At 47.5% G+C, this 20,457-nt stretch overlaps 1 protein-coding gene across 3 annotated transcripts in view; it reads right to left on the bottom strand.

Annotated features, from left to right (window-relative positions):
* Nucleotides 1–2,378: 2,378 nt before the first annotated feature.
* Nucleotides 2,379–20,457, bottom strand: part of LOC143939985 (transmembrane protein 17B-like) — a 30,770-nt gene continuing 12,691 nt past the window's right edge. Inside the window, exons 3-6 of one of the 3 annotated variants that reach the window (XM_077461069.1) lie at nucleotides 19,244–19,354; nucleotides 18,883–19,104; nucleotides 17,408–17,521; nucleotides 2,379–4,544 (exon numbers count right to left, since the gene is read on the bottom strand). In XM_077461069.1, the coding sequence (XP_077317195.1) occupies nucleotides 4,221–4,544; nucleotides 17,408–17,521; nucleotides 18,883–19,104; nucleotides 19,244–19,354 (771 nt within the window). In that variant the 3' untranslated portion in view covers nucleotides 2,379–4,220. Of the gene's footprint in view, nucleotides 4,545–17,407; nucleotides 17,522–18,669; nucleotides 18,799–18,882; nucleotides 19,105–19,243; nucleotides 19,355–20,457 lie in introns of those variants that run through there. The other 2 variants (XM_077461071.1, XM_077461070.1) reach the window with 2 other exon arrangements.

Raw genomic sequence — 20,457 nt, 5'->3', positions numbered from 1 at the left:
GTACGGTGAGGGAAGTAATGTCGGTCTTAGGTCTTATGACGGCAGCCATTCCAGCCGTACAATGGGCCAGGTTCCATCAAAGAGAACTTCAGGGTTTTCTGTTAGAACAATTAAAAGGCAGAGATCTGGAGGAGGAGGTATCGATCCCCTCAAGGGTAAAACGCTCCCTCTGGTGGTGGAAGGACAGGGAGAACCTAAACAAAGGGGTTCATTGGGTCCTTCCTATCACTTCAACACTAACAACGGATGCGAGCAGTTGGGGCTGGGGAGCCCACCTAGGCTCAAGCTGGGTCCAGGACAAGTGGACCCCGGAGGAGAAATGTTTCTCTTCCAATTGGAAAGAACTAACAGCAATCCTGAGAGCTGTTCTAGCTTTCCACCCCGCAATACAGGGTCACCATCTACAAGTCCGTTCAGACAATACGACGGCTGTAGCATACATAAACAAACAAGGAGGAACCAGAAGTCCTCGTTTGATGTTGGTAGCCAGACGCATTCTCCAGTGGGCAGAAGCCAATCTGGAATCCATTTCTGCAGTTCACCTGAAAGGGGAGCTGAACAACAAGGCGGACTTCTTGAGTCGACAGAGGATTTCGAACCAAGAATGGTCCTTACACCCAGAGGCATTCAATCTCATAACAGCTCACTGGGGAGAACCAGAGGTAGACCTTTTTGCGAGCAAGAAAAATGCAAAGGTTCCCAATTTTTTCTCGCTAAACCCAGGAGATCAACCCCTGGCGGTAGATGCCTTGCAAACTCCATGGACTTTCAGTCTGGCGTATGCATTTCCCCCTCTTCATCTCATTCCGAGGGTCCTAGCAAGATTCCTCAAGGAAAAAACCTGTTTGATTCTAGTAGCACCTTTTTGGCCCAGGAGACCGTGGTTCACAACGTTGCTACAATTGACAGACTGTCCGCCTCTAAGACTTCCCTACAGACAGGACCTCCTGTCGCAGGGACCTCTTTACCATCCGCAGGTCGCCACACTGAAGCTGTCAGCGTGGTTACTGAGGAGGAAATCTTAAGGAGTAAGGGCCTGTCAGACGAGGTAATTGCGACCTTACTACAGAGTCGCAAACCAGTCACGAGAGCTATTTACAAAAAAGTCTGGAAAAAATTCAATAGCTGGCTGAATGGCCGGGACATAAATACGGCTAATATTCTACAGTTTTTACAGGAAGGTGTAAACAAGGGTTTAACCCTAAGTACTATTAAAGTACAGATAGCTGCCTTAAGTGTATACCTAGATGAACGCTTACAGGAAAATCCTTTTGTCGCTAGATTCTGTAAGGCAGTCGCTAGACGCAAGCCAGTCAGAATCACAAAAGTCCCATCCTGGGATTTAGCAGTTGTGCTAAAAGCTTTCTTGGGGTCACCCTTTGAGCCTATCTCAGAGGCCTCCCTAAGGCTTATTACCTTTAAGACAGTTCTCCTGGTGGCAATCACTTCAGCCCGTAGGGTCAGTGAAATCCAAGCACTTTCCATCAGGGAACCATTCCTACAGATCCTAGAAGACAGAGTCATTCTAAAGACAGACCCTGGGTTCTTACCAAAGGTAGCATCTAGTTTCCATAGGTCCCAAGATATTGTCCTCCCTTCATTTTGTCAAAATGCAGCAAATGAGAAAGAGGAACGTTTTCATTTATTGGATGTGAGGAGGTGTATTCTAGAATATCTTAAAATAACAAATCCATTCAGAATCTCAGACTCCCTTTTTGTCCTTTTTTCCGGACAGCGTAGGGGACAGAAAGCTTCAAAAGTAACCATAGCTAGATGGATTAGGCTAGCTATAGCAGAGGGGTATAAGGCCTTGAATAGAGATCCTCCTGAGGGTGTTAAAGCTCACTCAACAAGAGCGTTGTCTGCATCCTGGGCAGAAAGAGCTGGTGCCACCCCGGAGCAGGTATGTAAAGCAGCCACATGGTCAAGCTTTTCCACCTTTACAAGGCATTACCGACTGGACTTAATGTCTAGTCAGGATCAGGCCTTTGGGAGGAAAGTCCTCCAGGCCGTGGTCCCCCCCTAATCTGGTAAGTACTTGGGGATCCTCTCAAGGGCTGTCCTGGAAGAACACTTGGGAAAACTGGAGTTAGTACTTACCGGTAACTCCTTTTCCGGTGGTCTTCCAGGACAGCACGATCCCACCCTTTATTTGATTGTAGTGATGTACTAATGTTATTACCTGTTATGGTTTATATGTTTTTCAGTTCCATCCTTCGGTTCTTGGTGAATGACTGACCAGGGACCTGAGGGACCGCCTTTTGAACTGTGGCAATGTGTTTCCTGTGTCGATGGGAGGAGCTCCATCTCTCAAGGGCTGTCCTGGAAGACCACCGGAAAAGGAGTTACCGGTAAGTACTAACTCCAGTTTTCCTAGCTACTCAATTGGTAACGGTGGCCTGGTGGCTACACCCCGATTTGTTTAACACATCCACCTCGCTGGAGGCTGCAGTAGTTGGATCTTTGGAGGCACTTCAATTCTTGGTCTATAGAGGACCACAAGCCCCCTATGTTCTGACCCCTTCCATGCTAACCACACTGCAGGCATGGAGGGCGGGTCTCCAATGTGAGAGTTATATAAAAAAAAAACTGCCGTTTCTCCTAATGCACCAATTTTGCTGAACCCCAACCTGGCTCAGATCCTTATAGTGTGCAAATGGGGAAAAATACTGCACTAAACCTCAATAACTTTAGTGAAGAAAGCAGCTAACACTCGAACAAAGTTCAAAATAACATGTGATAAAATGTGTAGCGCTCAGACATGTAACCCCATAAGTGCTAATAGGACCCAATGGAATATAATAGTTCATATATTCCATTGGGTCTTATTAGCCCTTGTAGTGTTTTCACTTTGTCTTTTCACAAATCTGTGTGGACTAATTGAACACCATCATTGCTTGAGTTATATTTATTTAACTTTCTTCACTTTCACCATTGTTGTCATGTTCCCATTTATGGGGTTACATGTCTGTACGCTACACATTTTTTCACATCTCGGATCCTTATGCCTGGACCAAACATAGCCTTAAACTAATCTCACAAATAGTATCACACTAGTCATTAATTTCCCTTTTAACTTTCCACTGTATATAATATCCCCCATATAATACCAATTACTATCACTTTAGGTATCTGCAACTCTCCCATGCCTTTGCAGCTCAGTTTCCATGGTCCTCCTGCATGGTTGTCTAGTCAGGATTGGGACAGGTGCTCTGAACAGAGTGTAGTGAGAATCCCGCTTCATACCTGTATTCTCATCTGATTTTTGCATCACTATCATGCTTGGATGGGCTCCGATCTCTGTGGTAACGTGACATTCCTGCTCTGGACAATGATGACTGGGATGACGCTTGAGATTTCCCTTTTAAATCTTTGGTCTCCATACGTGACCGCTCTGTGCAATTTAAATAGTTCACAGAGCATATTTTATACCCCACAGGCTTCACATAATGAATGTGGATGTCTCTCCGGAGTGCCGGCGGTGTAGTAGCTCACCCAGAGACTTTGCACATATTTTTTGGCAGTGTCCCAAGATCAATACATATTTGCAAGAGGTTCTGGCTCTGATTGATCTGGTTGCCTCTATTTCAATCCAGCCCTCGATGGAAGTATGTCTATTTGGACTGGTTGAAACTATTGTGCCGACCGTTGCTAAAAGAATGTTGATCGTGATACTCCTTTTCTATGCCAGAAAAATATAGCTTTGCAATGGAAGAAAACCTCCCCATCTCTGTCTCAATGGAAACATTTAGTGAACGACAGTCTTCCCCTATACAAAGATACATACATGAACAGGGGTTGTCCCAAGAAATACGACAAGGTATGGCGTACATGGTTGGCTGAACCCTCAACAGCTTGACTAATGCAATAAGTTACTATCCCTCTGTATAGATCTGTTGTCTCGGATGATTCTAACTACCCTTCCTAGTTGTCATCTTTACTATCTGTCTGTTGGAGGATACCTTGTGTTATTAAAATGATTGGCACTGCCAAATTTGGGGTCGTCCTCAGTCCCCTTCCACACATTCAGCTATATAGTTCTATATGATTGTAAGAAGCACCCTCAAGCAGTTGTTCTACTGATTGTTTGTGTGTTTAGCATACTAAATATGTTTATACAAAAAATGAAATAAACAGATTTAAAAAAAAGGGAATGATGAGGGCTGCTGGAATTATATCATCAGGGTGTTTTTGCTTTCATCACCAAGGTTCAATAATAATTAATACAGAAGGGCATCTCTCTCTTGCAATTCAATCATGCTCCTTTTGCAGCGCTGTAATGTCACTTGGGAACACTTGGCAGGTACATTTTTGTTCTCTAACTCATCAGTCTGGTGCAAGTAAAACTTTGTGGCCAGCTGTCTTGTCATGATCTTCAGAACAAAGAATGAGACAAGTAGCTCCATGTTAAGCAAAAACACATAAATTGCATGCACTGCAACTTCCAGAGGCAGTATCAGGATTTTTTCATCTGTCAAAAGGAATAAAAAAAGAGGCATCTGAATGAGGAAGGTAAGAAGCAAAAATCCAGCCAGTTCCGGCACCTGGTTTAAAGAGAGAATACAGTCTTATGTAGAATGCACAATATGAAAATTGGTCATTAAAGCAAATATCCAGACATAAATAACAAGATAAAAATGAATATCTTGTTAGAAGATAAAATAACAAAACCAGCTTTTGCTGCAATCTTCAACCTACAGATTTTCCCCATAATACTTTTTTCTGCAACTAGATGTCCTTAGTTTAATAACCTGCCTCAACTGACTGCATCAGAGCCAAGGGCATCCTGCACCTGCCCCAACCTGTGACTAGGCAGTGAAAGGAGAAGTAGCACAATGACAAGCTAATTTCTCTACCTCTGTGCATTCTCTTCCTATCAGCATGCGTCTTCTCAGCACATGAACTGATTGGCTCCTTGTACTGCTTCTTCCTCTCATATTCCAGCTCTGCTGTACAGGAAATACAAGAGGCTGATACCTAGTCAATGTATTGTGCATTGTGTATCCCTGCTTTGCTGGGAGAATAAACAGCCATATCACTGTTCACAGTACACAGAGTTATAGATACAGCTGATCAGCTGCCTTCAGCCAAAATCACTGGCTGATCAGCTGTCAAACTCGTAGTGTGTCCAATCACAGCACAGGACAGCAGGGGGCACACACATGCACGCCCCAATCCTAGAAGCAATTTGGCAGCATATAGGTATGTTGTCCAACCTGCCTGTGCCGTTCACCTGCAGTAAAACTACAGTGGGTGGGCAGAAAGTAGTTAAGGATTGGTAAGCTGGAATATAATAGGACTTTTTCATCATGCTTACCTGTAAAATCCTTTTCTTTGAGTACATCATGGGACACAGAGTTAGGCTAACATTCATTACCTGCTGAGTTATACTTCACCTCCAGGTGAATGGACACTGGTAGACCAAAGGTCAATAGCCAGGAGGTTATCCCCTATATAAACCCTCCCATACAGGAAGTACTTCAGTTTTGTAGCAAGCACTGAATCCTCAAAAAGAGGGGATGGACCACTGTGTCCCATGATGTACTCAAAGAAAATGATTTTACAGGTAAATATGACGAAAAAATTCTATTTTCTTTTTCATACATCATGGGACACAGAGTTAGGCTAATATTCATTACCTGCTGGGACGTCCCAGAGCAATAGCCTTGAGGGGAGGGAGACAATAGCCATCAGACCTTATACGGCAGCCCACAGTACACTTCGAAAGCCGAATCCTCAGCTGCTCGAGCATCCACTTGATAATATTTTGTGAACGTATGCACTGAAGACCAGGTAGCAGCCTTACAAATCTGAGCCACAGATACCGGATGGCGAAAAGCCCAGGAGGTTCCTACACCCCTAGTAGAATGAGCTCTGATCCTGAAGGGAGGAGCTTTACATTTCAGACCATAGGCCTGAATGACCAATTGACAGACCCAATTGGCAATGGAAGCTTTGGAAGCTGCCTGCCCTTTCTTGGGTCCTTTTGGTAAAACAAAAAAAGGAGTCTGATCCTCCGATCTCCGCAGATGTAGACACATAAAGCTTGACTGCCCAGACAACATCCAAAGAATGCAGTAATCTCTCTTCCGCCGAACGAGGCTGAGAGAAAAAAAACAGAAGGCACATTAATGTCCTGATTTAAATGAAAGGCCAACACCACTTTTGGCAAAAAGGATGGAAAAGGTCATAACATGACCCTGTCGTGGTGAAGGATCAAGTATGGTTCCCTGCACAAAAGGGCTGCCAACTCCGACACCCTTCTAGCTGAGGTGATGGCCATCCGGAAGGCTAGCTTGCGTGACAGCAAGTCTAATGGTATTTTCTTGATAGGCTCAAATGGTTGATTCTGTAACACAGACAGCACCAATTTCAAGTCCCATGGACACATAGGCAGTGATGTAAGTAAAGGAATTAAAGTAAACGGCGTTACTTAACGCCGTTACTTTAGAAGGGTAACGAGTAATCTAACTGATTACTCTTCCCGTCATGGTAACGCCGTTCCCATTACCTGGGCGGCATTATCTCAATTACATCTACCGCCACTAGGGGTGCAACGGATCGTCACACGCGGCGATCCGTAGCGCTCTGCTGCCTCGGCCTTAGGAAAGGCCGCGGCTATGGCCTAGCTCCGAAGCGGCGGCCATCTTGGTGTCGGTCGTTTATAATGCGATTGCTCCTTTAAATGACGGAGTGATCACTTGTAAACAAACCTGCATAATGATGACGCCGGTTCCTCTCTCCCCTCCGTGTACAGATCTGTACAGTGGAGGGGAGAAATCAGATGGCAGCAGCGCTCTGGGCTGCATCTGTAGTGCCCACAGTGCTGCTCTGTGACAATTGCAGTTACACAGCCATCCCTCCATACCCTGCCAATACTCTGCAGTACCCTGCCAATACCCCGGCAATGCTCTGCAATACCCCGGCAATACTCTGCAATACCCCGACAATACTCTGCAATACCCCGACAATACTCTGCAATACCCCGACAATACTCTGCAATACCCCGACAATACTCTGCAATACCCCGACAATACTCTGCAATACCATGACAATACTCTGCAATACCATGACAATACTCTGCCATACTCTGCCATACTCCGTAATACCCAGCCATACTCGGTAATATCCAGCCATACTCTGCAGTACTCGGTAATACCCAACCATACTCGGCGATACCCAGCCGTACCCAGTCATACTCAGCCAATATTACAGTGGGGGAGATGACGTGGATATTACAGTGGGGACTATATGGTGGTGGAATTTTCACAGGTTTTTTCAAATTCAATTATTATGTGCTGATCCGAAAAATGATCTAATCCGCGACTCTAATCGAGGAACGATCCGATCCATGAGTTTGGGGGGGGGGGAACAGATGTACAGAGGGGAAACAGATATATGTTTGTGGGGGGGATGACAGATGAGTAGTGGGGTACAGAGGGAGAACAGATATATATGTGTGGGGGGGGGACAGACGTGCAGGGGGGTACAGAGGGGAAATAGACATGCAGGGGGAATGCGCCCCTTGCTTACAGTAATACTAGACCCGCCCCTTAGAATATTTTAAAAAAAGACACAGTTACTTTGCTGAGTAACTAATTACTTTTCCAATGGAGTAACTGAGTTACTAACGCAATTACTTTTTGGGAGAAGTAATTTGTAACTTAACTAATTACTTTTTTAAAGTAAGATGACCAACACTGCACATAGGTGACCTAATGGGGAGAAACAAGCGATTTGCCCCCTGCATAAAGGTTTGGATCAGTGAATGGGAGTCTAAAGGCTTTTGGAAGAATACTCATAGGGCTTAAACTTGACCTCTGATTGTACTCAAAGCCAATTTGATTTTCACAGCTGACTGGAGAAAAAAGAGAATTCTCCCAATCACATATTTCCGAGGATGCCATTTTTTGGCTTCACACCAAGCAATATAAGTCTTCCAGACCTTATGATAGATCTTCCTAGTGACAGCTTTTCTAGCATTCACTAGGGTGGATACCACTGGTCCCTGGCTTCAATAGCCATGCCATCAAATTTAGAGACTGTAAATTGGGGTGGAACCTTGAGACAGTAGATCGGAGGGACGTGGAAGCGTCCATGGCCCGTCTATTGTCAGTCTCACAATCTCCAGGAACCAGGGCCTTCTGGGCCAGGCTGGTGCCACCAGAATGACTGGAACTCCCTCTCCGAATCCTGAACAAATGTGGAAAGAGGGGGGTCGGAGGGAAAGCATAAACCAGGGGTTACTGGCTCCATGGAACTACCAGAGCATCTGCTCTAATTGCCAGAGGACGTGTTGTTCGGGACACAAACTGCTGTAGCTTGCTGTTGAAACTGGATGCCAGTAGGTCAATCTCTGGCCATCCCCAACATTCTCAATTTTCCTGGAACAACCCTGGGTGTAGGGACCATTCTCCTGGGCAGATCTGCTGGCAGCTGAGATAATCTGCCTTCCAGTTCTCTACTCCCAGGATATGGACTGCAGATAGAATCCTTCTGCCCAGGCTAGTATGTGGGTTTACCTCCTTCAGAATGACTCCTGGTATTGCCTTGGTGGTTTATATAGGCCACTGCAGTGGCATTGTTGGACTGAACCCTGATAGGGCAGTCCTGAAGCTCCACCATCCAGGACCGTAGGGCTAGACCTACTGCCCGTAATTCCAGGACATTGATGGGCAGGATCTGTTCTGTCTTTGACACCATTTCCCCTGAGCTGTGAACCCTTCTATGGTCGCTCCCCAGCCTGAGAGACTGGCATCTGTAGTCAGTACTCTCCAAGTTACCGGGAGGAAGGATCTTCCCTTTTGCAGGTTCTGATCCTGCAACCATCAGTCTAGGCTTAAGTGTGCCCAAGGAGATAAGAACATTGGATAATCAAGGGCTTGTCCTCGCCTCTTCCAAGCCAACAAGATTTCTTGTAGAGGCCTGGAATGGAACTGGGTATAGGGCACCACCTCGAAGGAGCATACCATCCTCCTTATAAGACTCATACAGAGCCGAATGGAGGGTTGTCTGGTGCCCCTTATCTGATGCATCTGATCCTTCAGGGCACAGATCCTTGTGGGTGGCAAGAATACTCTTGCTTGAACCGTATCTAGGATCAGATCTAAATACTTTGAACTTTGAGCTGGTCTCAAGGTTGACTTTTCGGTATTTATGATCCAGCCTAAGCTTTCCAAATACTGCACTGTGCATGTTATGCTCTGTTCCAGAGCCAGTAGTGAGTGATCTCTGAGCAGGAAGTCATCCAGATACCCAAACACCAGGATCCCTTGGGCCCTTAAAAGACCCAGTACTGGTGCTTGGACATTTGAGATCACCTGGGGAGCTGCAGCAAGCCCAAAGGGTAGAGCCACAGACTGAAAATTACATTCCTCTACTGCAAATCGCAGGAACCTCTGATGAGGCTGAAAGATAATTACGTGTAAAAACACGTCCTTTATATTGATGGAGGCTAGAAAGTCTCCCATATGGAGTGAGGCTACTACTGAGCGGACAGACTCCATCCAAAAGGACTGGATCAGTAGATACTGGTTCAGGGATCTTAGGTCCATCTAGGAAGCAGCTGCATGCTCCGGAATCAACTATGGCTGGCAGGCAGTTTTCCTTTTCCGTTAACTGTAGAGAGACAAAGAGGGTGACATAAGTCTGTGAAATACCAGAGGCTTGATAGTTCATGACAAATTGTGAGTAGGACTTACTAGGTCTCACTGGGCAGTTGCAAAGGAAATGTCCTGTACCCCAACAGTAAAGGCATAGGTTCGCCTGACGCCTACATAGCCTTTCTTCCGGGGTGAGAGGAGCACGGACCAATCCTAATTGCATGGGCTTCGACCCCAGAAGTGGTGGAGACTGGAAGAGCCGGGAAAGGCAGATAGATGGAAGTCGGCTTGGGAAGCATCCAGCTGGGACGAGGGACCTGGAAGCACTCTGAACATCGCTCCCGCATACGCCTGTCCAATTTGGTTGCTGCTTGGATTAAATCCTCCAGAGCAGGGGTCTCTATCCTGGCCTGCTCATTTTTAGAGCTTCAGACAACCCCTGGCAGAACTGGTACTTAAGGGCAGGTTCGTTCCAGTCGGTATCGGCCGACCACTTCCGGAACTCAACAATATAGTCCTCAACTGGCCTTCGCCCTTGAGATAAGTTGTGTAAAGTAGCTTCAGCAGTGGCCATGCATTGGGGGTTATCATAATGTTGTGCCATACTTTCAAAAAAGGTATCTACTAATTTTAACACAAGGCTCCTCTGTTCCATCAGGCTGTGAGCCCAGGCTTGTGGTTCATCAGTCAGGAGGGAGATAATAAAAAACACTTTTACCACCTCAGAGGAGATGGTTCTGGGTTGAAGAGCTAGGTATAATGAACAGGCATTTTTGAAGGCCCTGAACTTTTTGCGATCACCAGAGAATCGCTCCAGTATTGGGACCCTGGGTTCAGGGGAAGCCATGATCACTGTAGGGCTTTGAGAAGTTTGAGAAGAGGAGGCCCGATTGGAGGATGCAGGAGCTGTGGCTGTTGGTGTGGGCGACCCAGAGAGTTGCTGGAGATGACTGTCTATTTGGGTATAGCCTTCTTGTAATTTTTGAACGGTATCAGTAAGTGCCGAGACCTGCTGGCACAGGATCTCAAGAGGGGAACGCGCTCTGTCGGCCTCTGACATGGCTGGTTTGTACTGTCAGAAAAGTACTTACCGAGGCCGAGATGCTGAGAGCAGTTCACCCTTGCGACTAAGCACAGTCCACCGACTGGAGGTGATACAGGGAGTGAATGGCACAAAGAGGCACAGGCTACCCAGCAGGCAGGAGTAGATTAGCGTAGTATTCCTTGTAGGGTTCAGCAGTTGTGCAGAGTCAGGCAGATGGGGGGACTTGTTTCAGAAAAACAAACTGAAAGTCCAGAACCAGGCTGAGGGTGAAACACAGAGAATCGGTAGTCCCAATCACTGACTGAGGTAAGGTGTCTGGGAGACACAAGGCAAGTCCAGGTCACAAGCAGAGGGTCAAGGCGAGGAGACAGGAGGCAGGTCCGGGTCACAGGCAAAGGGTCAAACACAGGAGACAAGGTGGAAATCCGTTTAAGTGAGCCAAGGGTCAGGTCCAGGAGAAGAGCACAGTAGTCAAGATCAATCCAGGTCACAACAGGCAAACAGGTACAGGAAACAGGATCAAATGCAACAGGAAGCTGAAGACAAACCAGCAATTTGTCTGAGCACAAGAGCAACTTTTATAGGTAGCCCGAGGGTCATGTTGAGTGTGCGCCAGTGCGCATGTGCACGCACTGTTCTGACAGAATGCGAAAAGTGGGTGCGCCGGAGCGCCAGAGCGCCGTTCCAAGGCGCATGCACGCAGGGACACAACTGATGTGGCTGGAAGGATTGTTCCTGTGACAGTGATTGTTACATTCACTGGGACACCCCACAATAATAATAAAGGGGTTTCACATACCCGTCCAGGCGCAGGGCAGCTTATAAACTAAGAGTCCAATCTTCACCCTGCACAGTGGGTTCCTGTGACCTGAGGACCTTCAAAGGACTGGGTACCCTTTTCTTGTTTAAGGTCCACTCCTTTGGACCTGTACAGCATCCTGCATGAATGCCTTAGCGCTGTAGTGTCCAGGATTTCACTTAGCAGGGTCCGTTTGTGGGACTAGAGACCTGGAGCTCAGAGAGCTCAAACAACCGTGTCACCCACCTTGCAGACACTGGTAAAAAACGGAAGTACTTCCTGTATGGGAGGGGTTATATAGGGGATCACTTCTTGTCTAAAGACCTTTGGTCTAACCGTGTCCATTCACCTGGAAATAAAGTATAACCCAGCAGGTAATGAATATTAGCCTAACTGTTTCCCATGATTAGGGATGAGCCGAACACCCCCGGTTCGGTTCGCACCAGAACTTTCGAACGGACCCCACGTTCGTTACGAACGTTAGAACCCCATTGAAGTCTATGGGACTCGAACGTTCGAAATGGAAAGTGCTAATTTTAACTGCTAATATGCAAGATACTGTCCTAAAAAGGGTTTAGAGACCTGGCTCCTGCCCCAGGGGATATGGGTCAATGCAAAAAAAAGTTTTAAAAATGGCCGTTTTTACGGGAGCACTGATTTTAATGACGATTAAAGTGAAAAAAAAAGTGAAATATTCCTTTAAATATGGTGCCTGTGGGGTGTCTGTAGTATGCCTGTGAAGTGCCACGTGTTTCCCGTGTTTAGAACAGTCCCTGCACAAAATGACATTTAACGGAAATAACACCATTTAAAACTGCTTGCGGTTTTAATGTTATATCTGGTTCCTGCAATATGGTTGAAAATCATTCAGAAAAATGGCATGGGTAGCCCTCCCTGCCCATTACCAGCCTATTTGGGTCTTGTATGCATATTAAGGGGAACCCTGTACCCATATTAAAAAAAGGAAATGCGTGTGGCCCCCAGGCCCTATATACTCAGAACAGCAGTATACAGGCGGTGCAAACAAGACAGGGACTGTGTAGGTTTGTTGTGTTAAGTTGAATCTGTTTGTAATTTTCAACTGGTACATTTTTAAAGTGTAGCTCCAGTCAAAAAAACAATTTTTAAGCTTTTTGGAAAACATAGGGAAGGGTTATCACCCCTGTATAATTTGTTTTGTCGTCCATCTTTTTTCATCTCACTTGCTGCTGTCTCCTTGCGTTTGCAAGTAGGAGATGTTTGTAAATTGGATGTTTGAAAGTAGGGGCCTGCCCTATATGCTCTGCAGAAATGGCGGAACAAGGTGTTGGTTTTGCCACAACATTGTAAGCCCTCAAAGTGACTCTTGGTGGGCGCTGGAGCGCACTGCTGTGAACGATTATATCAAGAATTGTAATTACATGCCATTGTTGAACAGTGGTAGAAAAATTGACCTTTGGTGGTTGTGGTGCTGGTGCCACAACACTATAAGTCCTCACCGTTACTCTGGGTGGGCACAGGAAGGGGCCCTCCTGTGAAATATTATATCAAGAATTGTAATTACATGTCCCTGTTAAACAGGGGCAGAAAAATTGGGCCTTAGGCACTGGTGCTGGTGCCACCACACTGCAACCTCTTCCATATACTCTAGTTTTTTTGCTGGAATTAGCCCTGCTGCAAAGCATTGCATCAAAAATTGTAATTAAACTCCCCTGTTAAACAGGGGCAGAAAAATTGGGCTGCTGGCATCACCCAGAACCAAAAATGTTCTTCCAACATATCAGCGGAGGAGGAAGAGGATAGACAATCAACATAACAGGACAGTCACTCAGCATCAGCATAGGCAGTCTTGAAGGGATGTGGTATTTCAAAAAAAATTATTCGGTTACATCAGCTTCAGGTGCTTGGTAGCTGTGGGTGATCCAAGACTGATTCATCTTGATGAAGGTCAGTCGATCAACTGATTCGGTGGACAGGCGCACCCTGTGATCGGTAACAAAGCCACCAGCAGCACTGAAGGTGCGTTCCGAAAGAACGCTGGATGCAGGACAGGCCAGTAGCTCAATTGCATACTGTGCAAGCTCTGGCCAGTGATCCATCCTCAAGACCCAGTAAGCCAGAGGATTTTCGGTGGGAAAGGTGTCCAAGTCTGACCTTGCCCCTAGGTATTCCTGCACCATGTAAATCAGACGCTGTCGATGGGTGCTGGAACCAATCATACCTTGGGGCTGCGGACTAAAAAATTGTCTGAAAGCATCACTCAGACGGCCACCTTCTCCACCGCTCCTTCTGACCGATGCCTCAGCAACACGTTGTCCAGGACCAGGAGTTTGTAACCTCCCAGTCTCTGGGAACGCATTGCACAGAGCTTTCTGCAAGGCCTCCCGGAGATGTCTCATCCTCTGCTCCCTCTGCGATGGCAAGATAAGGTCGGCAACCTTACACCGTGGATCAAGGAGAGTGGCCAGCCAGTAATGGTCCCTCTCCTTGATCCGAAGAATACGAGGATCCTTCCGCAGGCTTTGCAGGATCAGGGAGGCCATGCAGCGTAGGTTAGCTGAGGCATTCGGTCCGGAGTCCTCTGGGTCACTAAGGACAACATGATCTGCAGCTACCTCCTCCCAGCCACGTACAAGTCCACGTGTTTCTTGGGACTGTAAATCATCCCTATAAGACTGCTGCTGCTGCTGCTGATGCTGAGTGCCAGCCTCCACCTCCATGCTGACACAATCATCCTCCTCCTCCTCTTCCTCCTCCTCATCCTCTTCCTGTGTGATGGGTGGCACAGCAGGAACACTGTCTGGATAAAGGGGGCCTTGAGAGGCAAGGAAGTCCTCCTCTTCCTGCCTCTGTTCTGCCTCAAGTGCCCTGTCCATTATTCCACGCAGCGTATGCTCCAAGAGGTGGACAAGAGGTACAGTGTCACTGATGCATGCACTGTCACTGCTCACCATCCTTGTGGCCTCCTCAAACGGTGACAGGACAGTGCATGCATCCCTGATCATGCCCCACTGGCGTGGTGAGAAAAAACCAAGCTCCCCTGACCCTGTCCTGGTGCCGTAGTCGCACAGGTACTCATTGATGGCCCTCTGCTGCATGTGCAGCCACTGCAGCATGGCCAATGTTGAGTTCCATCTGGTGGGCATGTCACATATAAGGCGGTTCTTGGGCAGGTTCAACTCCTTTTGGAGCTCAGCCAGCCGAGCACAGGCATTAAATGATCGGCGGAAATGCACACAGACTTTCCTGGCCTGCTTCAGGACATCCTGTAAGCCGGGGTACCTGCCCAAGAACCACTGCACTACCAGGTTAAGGACGTGAGCTACACAGGGCACATGGGTCAGTTGTCCCTGTCGGAGGGCGGAGAGGAGGTTGGTGCCATTGTCGCAAACCACCATTCCTGGCTTAAGCTGGCGTGGCGTCAACCACCTCTCGGCCTGCCCCTGCAGAGCTGACAAAACATCCGCCCCAGTGTGGCTCCTGTCCCCCAAACAAACCAGCGCAAGCACGGCATGGCATCGTTTTGCCTGCGTACTTGCGTAGCCCCTGCAACGCCTACGGAGCACCGCTGGTTCTGAGGACAGAGCACTGGAAGAGGCCATGGAGGAAGAAGAAGAGGAGGGGGTGGAGGAGAGAGGTGTGTCACAACCAATAGTAGCATTTTGGAGGCGTGGTGGCGGAACAACCTCCAACACTACTGCACCTTGTCCTGCATCCTTCCCAGCAGCCAGAAGAGTGACCTAATGGGCCGTGAAAGACAGGTAACGTCCCTGTCCATGCCTGCTGGACCATGAGTCAGCGGTAATATGCACCTTACCGCTGACCGCCCTGTCCAGCGAGGCAAGGACATTGCCTTCCACATGCCGGTAGAGAGCCGGAATCGCCTTCCGTGAGAAAAAGTGGTGTTTGGGGACCTTCCACTGAGGAACCGCACATTGTACAAACTCACGGAAGGGGGCCGAGTCTACCAACTGAAAAGGCAGCAGTTGAAGTGCTAGCAATTTAGCCAAGCTAGCATTCAACCGCTGGGCATGTGGATGGCTGGGAGTAAACTTCTTCCGCCGGTCCAGCAGCTGCGGCAGGGACATTTGCCTGCTATAATCGGACGTGGGTGTACTGCTAGCAGAGTTCCCGGAAGCACTTGGCTGTGACACACCTAATTCTACACCTTCATTCCTCTCAGAGCAGGTTTCAGAGAGGACTGAAGGTCTAGTGGGGTTGGAGATGCCAGCTGATGAGGAGCAAGGAGAGGTCTGCTTTGTTCTTTGGTGTGGGTCTTTGAGGTACGCTTGCCAACGAGCTGCATGGCAGGTCAACATATGTCTGGTTAAGCATGTGGTGCCCAAGCGGCTGATGTTTTGGCCACGTGAGATACACTTGAGACATATGTTGCAAATAGCAGCGGTGCGATCTGATGCACTCGTCTCAAAAAAGGCCCACACCAAAGAACTTTTAGAATAACGCGCAGAGGCAGCGCTCTGCACAGGCGGAGCTCTGCGGTGTGATTCAGTCGGTGTGCTGCCCCTAAGCTGGCCCCCGGAGGGCATCCTGCCTCGTTGGACATGTGCCTCCTCCTCCTCCTCCTCCTCCTCCTCCCTCCTTCCAGGCACCCACGTGGAGTCAGTGCCCTCATCATCCCCTCCCTCTTCATCGCTGTAGCAAACCTGGCAGTATGCTGCAGCTTGTGGAACATGACTGCCAGATTGCTGTCCTTCTTGAGCATCCCCTCTCTCTGCGCTCACGCTACTGCCTTCCTCTAGCTGAGTGTCATCATCAGAGCCCACCAAACACTGGGCATCCTCCTGGAGCATGTACCCAACACTGTGCTCAAAGAGTTCAGGAGACTCCTCAGGAGGACGTGGTGGGTCTAGGGAAGGAGTCACTGATGATGACATTGAGAGGAGGGAAGACGATGCGTTGGCAGCTGCTTTGCGACTACCCTGAGACTGGGTGAGAGAGGATGAGGAGGATGAAGAGGGCTTGGTCATCCACTCTACCAAGTCGTTGGCATGTTGCGGTTCAACATGTCCAGCTGCCGAAAAGAAGGACAAGCATGTCCCATGGCCACGTGCTGATGACAATGCACCGCGTCCACGACCAGCACTGTTGTCTCTAGACACAGAGCCTGCTTGCCCTCTTTTATCGGCTCACGCCTGTCTGCCTCTCCTTGCTGGCCTTCCAGACATGGTAATGGCCTGAAGGGAGTTGGGTAAAACAGCAGTTGGGTAGTTTATATTGTGCTGGAGGCACACACAACTTCCAATAACTCCTGCAGATGGCAATTGGGCTCAAATAGAGAACAGCTATGTAGGTGGATTATAGCGGTATGTACTGGGTACAGAGCACGCAGACAGCACACACTATCTCCTAACACTACTGACTGCAAGCTCTATTATTAAAGATATATAAATATAGTGAAGTGAATAGTGAATATAGTGGTGTATACTGCGGTCAGGGCACAGACAATAACCACTACACAACAGCAAGATAGGAAATCAGCCAAAAACGATCAGTGTGTACTGTGTTGAAGGTACACAGAACACCCACTGCTTCAGATGCTAACACACTACACGAGGCCGCCTCAATGGCGGCCTTATATAGTGTGGGGCGTGCACTACACAGCCTCAGCTATGATTGGCCACAGGCATCCTGCCTGTGGCCAATCATGGCTCTCCTCGCTGCTGGCGCTGCGATTGGCCAAGCATGCAGGGTCACAGTGCATGCTTGGCCAATCATGAGCCAGCAATGCACTGCGCCATCGCAGTGCATTGTGGGCCGTGAGCGCCATGCGAATTTTGACGCGAACGGACCAAGTGTTCGGATTTCGCCGAACGGACGAACAGCCAATGTTCGAGTCGAACGTACGTTCGACTCGAACACGAAGCTCATCCCTACCCATGATATACGAAAAAGAAATTACATTTTTGTTTTTAAGTTTAATACTGCTTTAAATTAACAGCAATACAATTGATTTCAGCTTACCTTCTCGTGTAAATTTCCGATGTAGCCCAAGTAAAGTCTCAGGATTTCAATTACTGTGATAATTGTGACAGCTGTGACTAAGAGAAATTGATAGTAGCCTGGAAGCAAGAAGTACTGCAGAAAGAAAGAGAAGACAGAAGATACCTGTTTATTTTTTTAAATTTCTGTAAAAATAAGTGGAGTACCTAGACAACTAAAAACACTTTATGCAAAAACATAGACTATGTCCCATCTCACGTGGAAGACTTACATATATAGGCCCCATTCACATAGGGCAATTATCTGTGCATCATGTGCAAGGCCATTTTTTTTACTGGCATGGGGATGCACAGGTGTTGTGTGCATCCCTGTGCCAGCATCCCATTGTTGTCTATTGGGACATGCGGCTGCACAGACACAGTTGCTGTGTCCCAATATGACGAGTGGGTTCCGGAACGCACCCAGTTTGTGTTCAGGGACCCGTACCTGCATGTCATATTGGGACACCGTGGCTGTGTCAATGCAGCCGCATGTCCAAACATACAACAATGGGATTCCGGCACAGGGATGCAAGCAACACCTGTGCATCCCATGATGGTAAAAGACAGCCCTGCATGTGGTAAACAGCTAATTCCCCCATGTGACCAGGGCCATATAATTTAATGCCACAGTTACTCAAGGATTTAAGATGGCACTGAATTCACCAAGTGATGGACTATGAAAGGGTAGGATCAGAGTTTGCAACACCCTATTATTTTTAAAGAAGAGGCTCTTTTAATTGATATCCAGCGGGGTTATCACCATTTTCATAGTCTATAGCAACTGCATTTGCTTGGTCAAGTACAGGATTTTATCTGGGGTGTGGATTTGCAATTCAAATACTAAATATACACTTGATCATTCCTAGGAACATAGGAGTTTAAATTTAAAAGGTTGGTCCACCCAAAACTGTTACCATTTTGGGATTCCAGTGGTAAGGCTACCACATCTGATTTCCAAAGGTCTGCCTGCTCCTGCAAAAATTAAAAGCCAGCAGCTACACATACTGCAGCTTCTGACTTTTAATAATAGAAAATCTACCAACAAGAAAACCCCTCAAAATGGCAGGACTTTTTAGGCATAAACTGTGAGACTTGCAACACACGTTAAAAAAAAGTTATACAATCATTTTATTATACCAAAAATCAACAAAAAAAGAAAAAAATGCACGAAAAAATACAGAAATATAAAATGTTCCAACATCAAATGGAATAAATTCTTTCAATGTACAAATATGCCCCAATTACAACAGCATCATCTATACATATTCAATTATGCTAGTATTGTGCACATGATATATCCTACGCGTTACGGAGATTCTCTCCTTCTTCAGGGATCCATCATTTTTTGCAGCTCTTATTCAGAGATTTGATCTACAATAATAAACATAGATACATATGTACATGTGTAAAAGCAGAAAGAAAAGGGGAGAGGAAAAAAAAACCCTTAATACTCACACATAACATATATAGATTCAATGTAGTTCTACACCTCCAGGTACCTCTAGATATATCTACCAGGAGGGCTCCACGATAAGGCCCAACACGGGGGCAAAAAGAAGGACAATAGACGCCCCTCTTCTCAAAGTCGCATCGAACGCTGTGTGGAACTGTGAGAAACGTGCGTGGTCCCGGGGTCCCCCACAAAGATACGAACCGGGATCGCATGGACATTAGAGTCTACATATGGAGAGAAGGGGAAAACAGGAAGGTAGATGAGCATACCCAGAGAGGAGTTGGACCGTGTACCATAGTGCACGAGCCCCCTTAATCCCAGTAAATGTGTCTCTTACATAAATATGGGCATGTCTCCCTTTACCTTGTATTTCGAAGCCTGTCCATTCTGTATCAAAGGCAGAAGGAGTAATGCAGTATGTGAGCCCACCACAAGTTGAAAGCACCACCTCTGGAGACGCCCCTCTATTTGTTCCTGAAACAAAGAGCCAGAGATAGTGCTACTAACGGTGTAGACCCACCACACTTATAGCCCCCCCCCCAAAATGCCCTCACCTATCATGGGAGGCCATCAATTATTTAAATGTTCAAAAACAGCTTACCTCCAAAATCTTGCCATTCAGGCACACTGCTGAAAGGAGTGGATGGAATCAGGCAGAGAAGTGCCCTCCTACATGCACTGTGCTTGGCTTTCACTCACTTGCCCTCTGTGCTGTTCAATGGCTCATTTAAATATCCCTCCTCTTCCTCATTATCCCTCCCAGCAGGTGAGAGCGATAATTGCCGCCCTCATCTGCTGACTCCAAACATGTCCAGAGGCGGTCCCCCGAGTGCGAGGCGCACCACGTCACCCCCTCACCCACACTCCGAATGGCGTTGCGGGGGGAGTGACGCCATGCGTCACACTCCCACCGGCACGCGTACGCAGCATATGCGCTTGGATTCCCTGTTGACTTTGTGTATGGGGTGGGTTCTGTATCACAGGACTTCAATCCCCATAATGCCCTGCAATGATCTTGGGAGTGGGGCATTGGGTAAATACCGCAGTCACCCACTCCCGATGTGTGCTCACACGTACAGTAGGATTGCTGCCGGGGAGGTGGCCGGGTACTGTACGTGTGAGCGCACATCGGGAGTGGGTGACTGCGGTATTTACCCAATGCCCCACTCCCAGGATCATTGCAGAGCATTATGGGGATTGAAGCCCTGTGAAACAGGACCCACCCCATACACAAAGTCAATGGGGAATCCCAGCGCATATGCTGCGTACGCGTGCCGGTGGGAGCGTGACGCATGGCGTCACTCCCCCCCGCAACGCCATTCGAAGTGTGGGTGAGGGGGTGACGTGGTGAGCCTCGCACTCGGGGGACCGCCTCTGGACATGTTTGGAGTCAGCAGATGAGGGAGGCAATTATCGCTCTCACCTGCTGGGGAGGGATAATGAGGAAGAGGAGGGATATTTTTTTTTTTTTTTTTTAATTATTAATCTTTATTAAATTTTCACATTTATACAGACCACATTTTAAAATAACATTGCCAGGATTCAAATACATCTTTCTTCCATTCCGAAGTCTGAGT

Source organism: Lithobates pipiens, unplaced genomic scaffold, assembly GCF_037356315.1.
Source record: "Lithobates pipiens isolate NorthernLeopardFrog02 unplaced genomic scaffold, aLitPip1_a1.2 Scaffold_3, whole genome shotgun sequence".
In the NCBI taxonomy this organism is placed as follows: Eukaryota; Metazoa; Chordata; class Amphibia; order Anura; family Ranidae; genus Lithobates; species Lithobates pipiens.
Note: the sequence above shows the minus strand (reverse complement) of the source record. Positions and strands in the feature narration are given on the sequence as shown.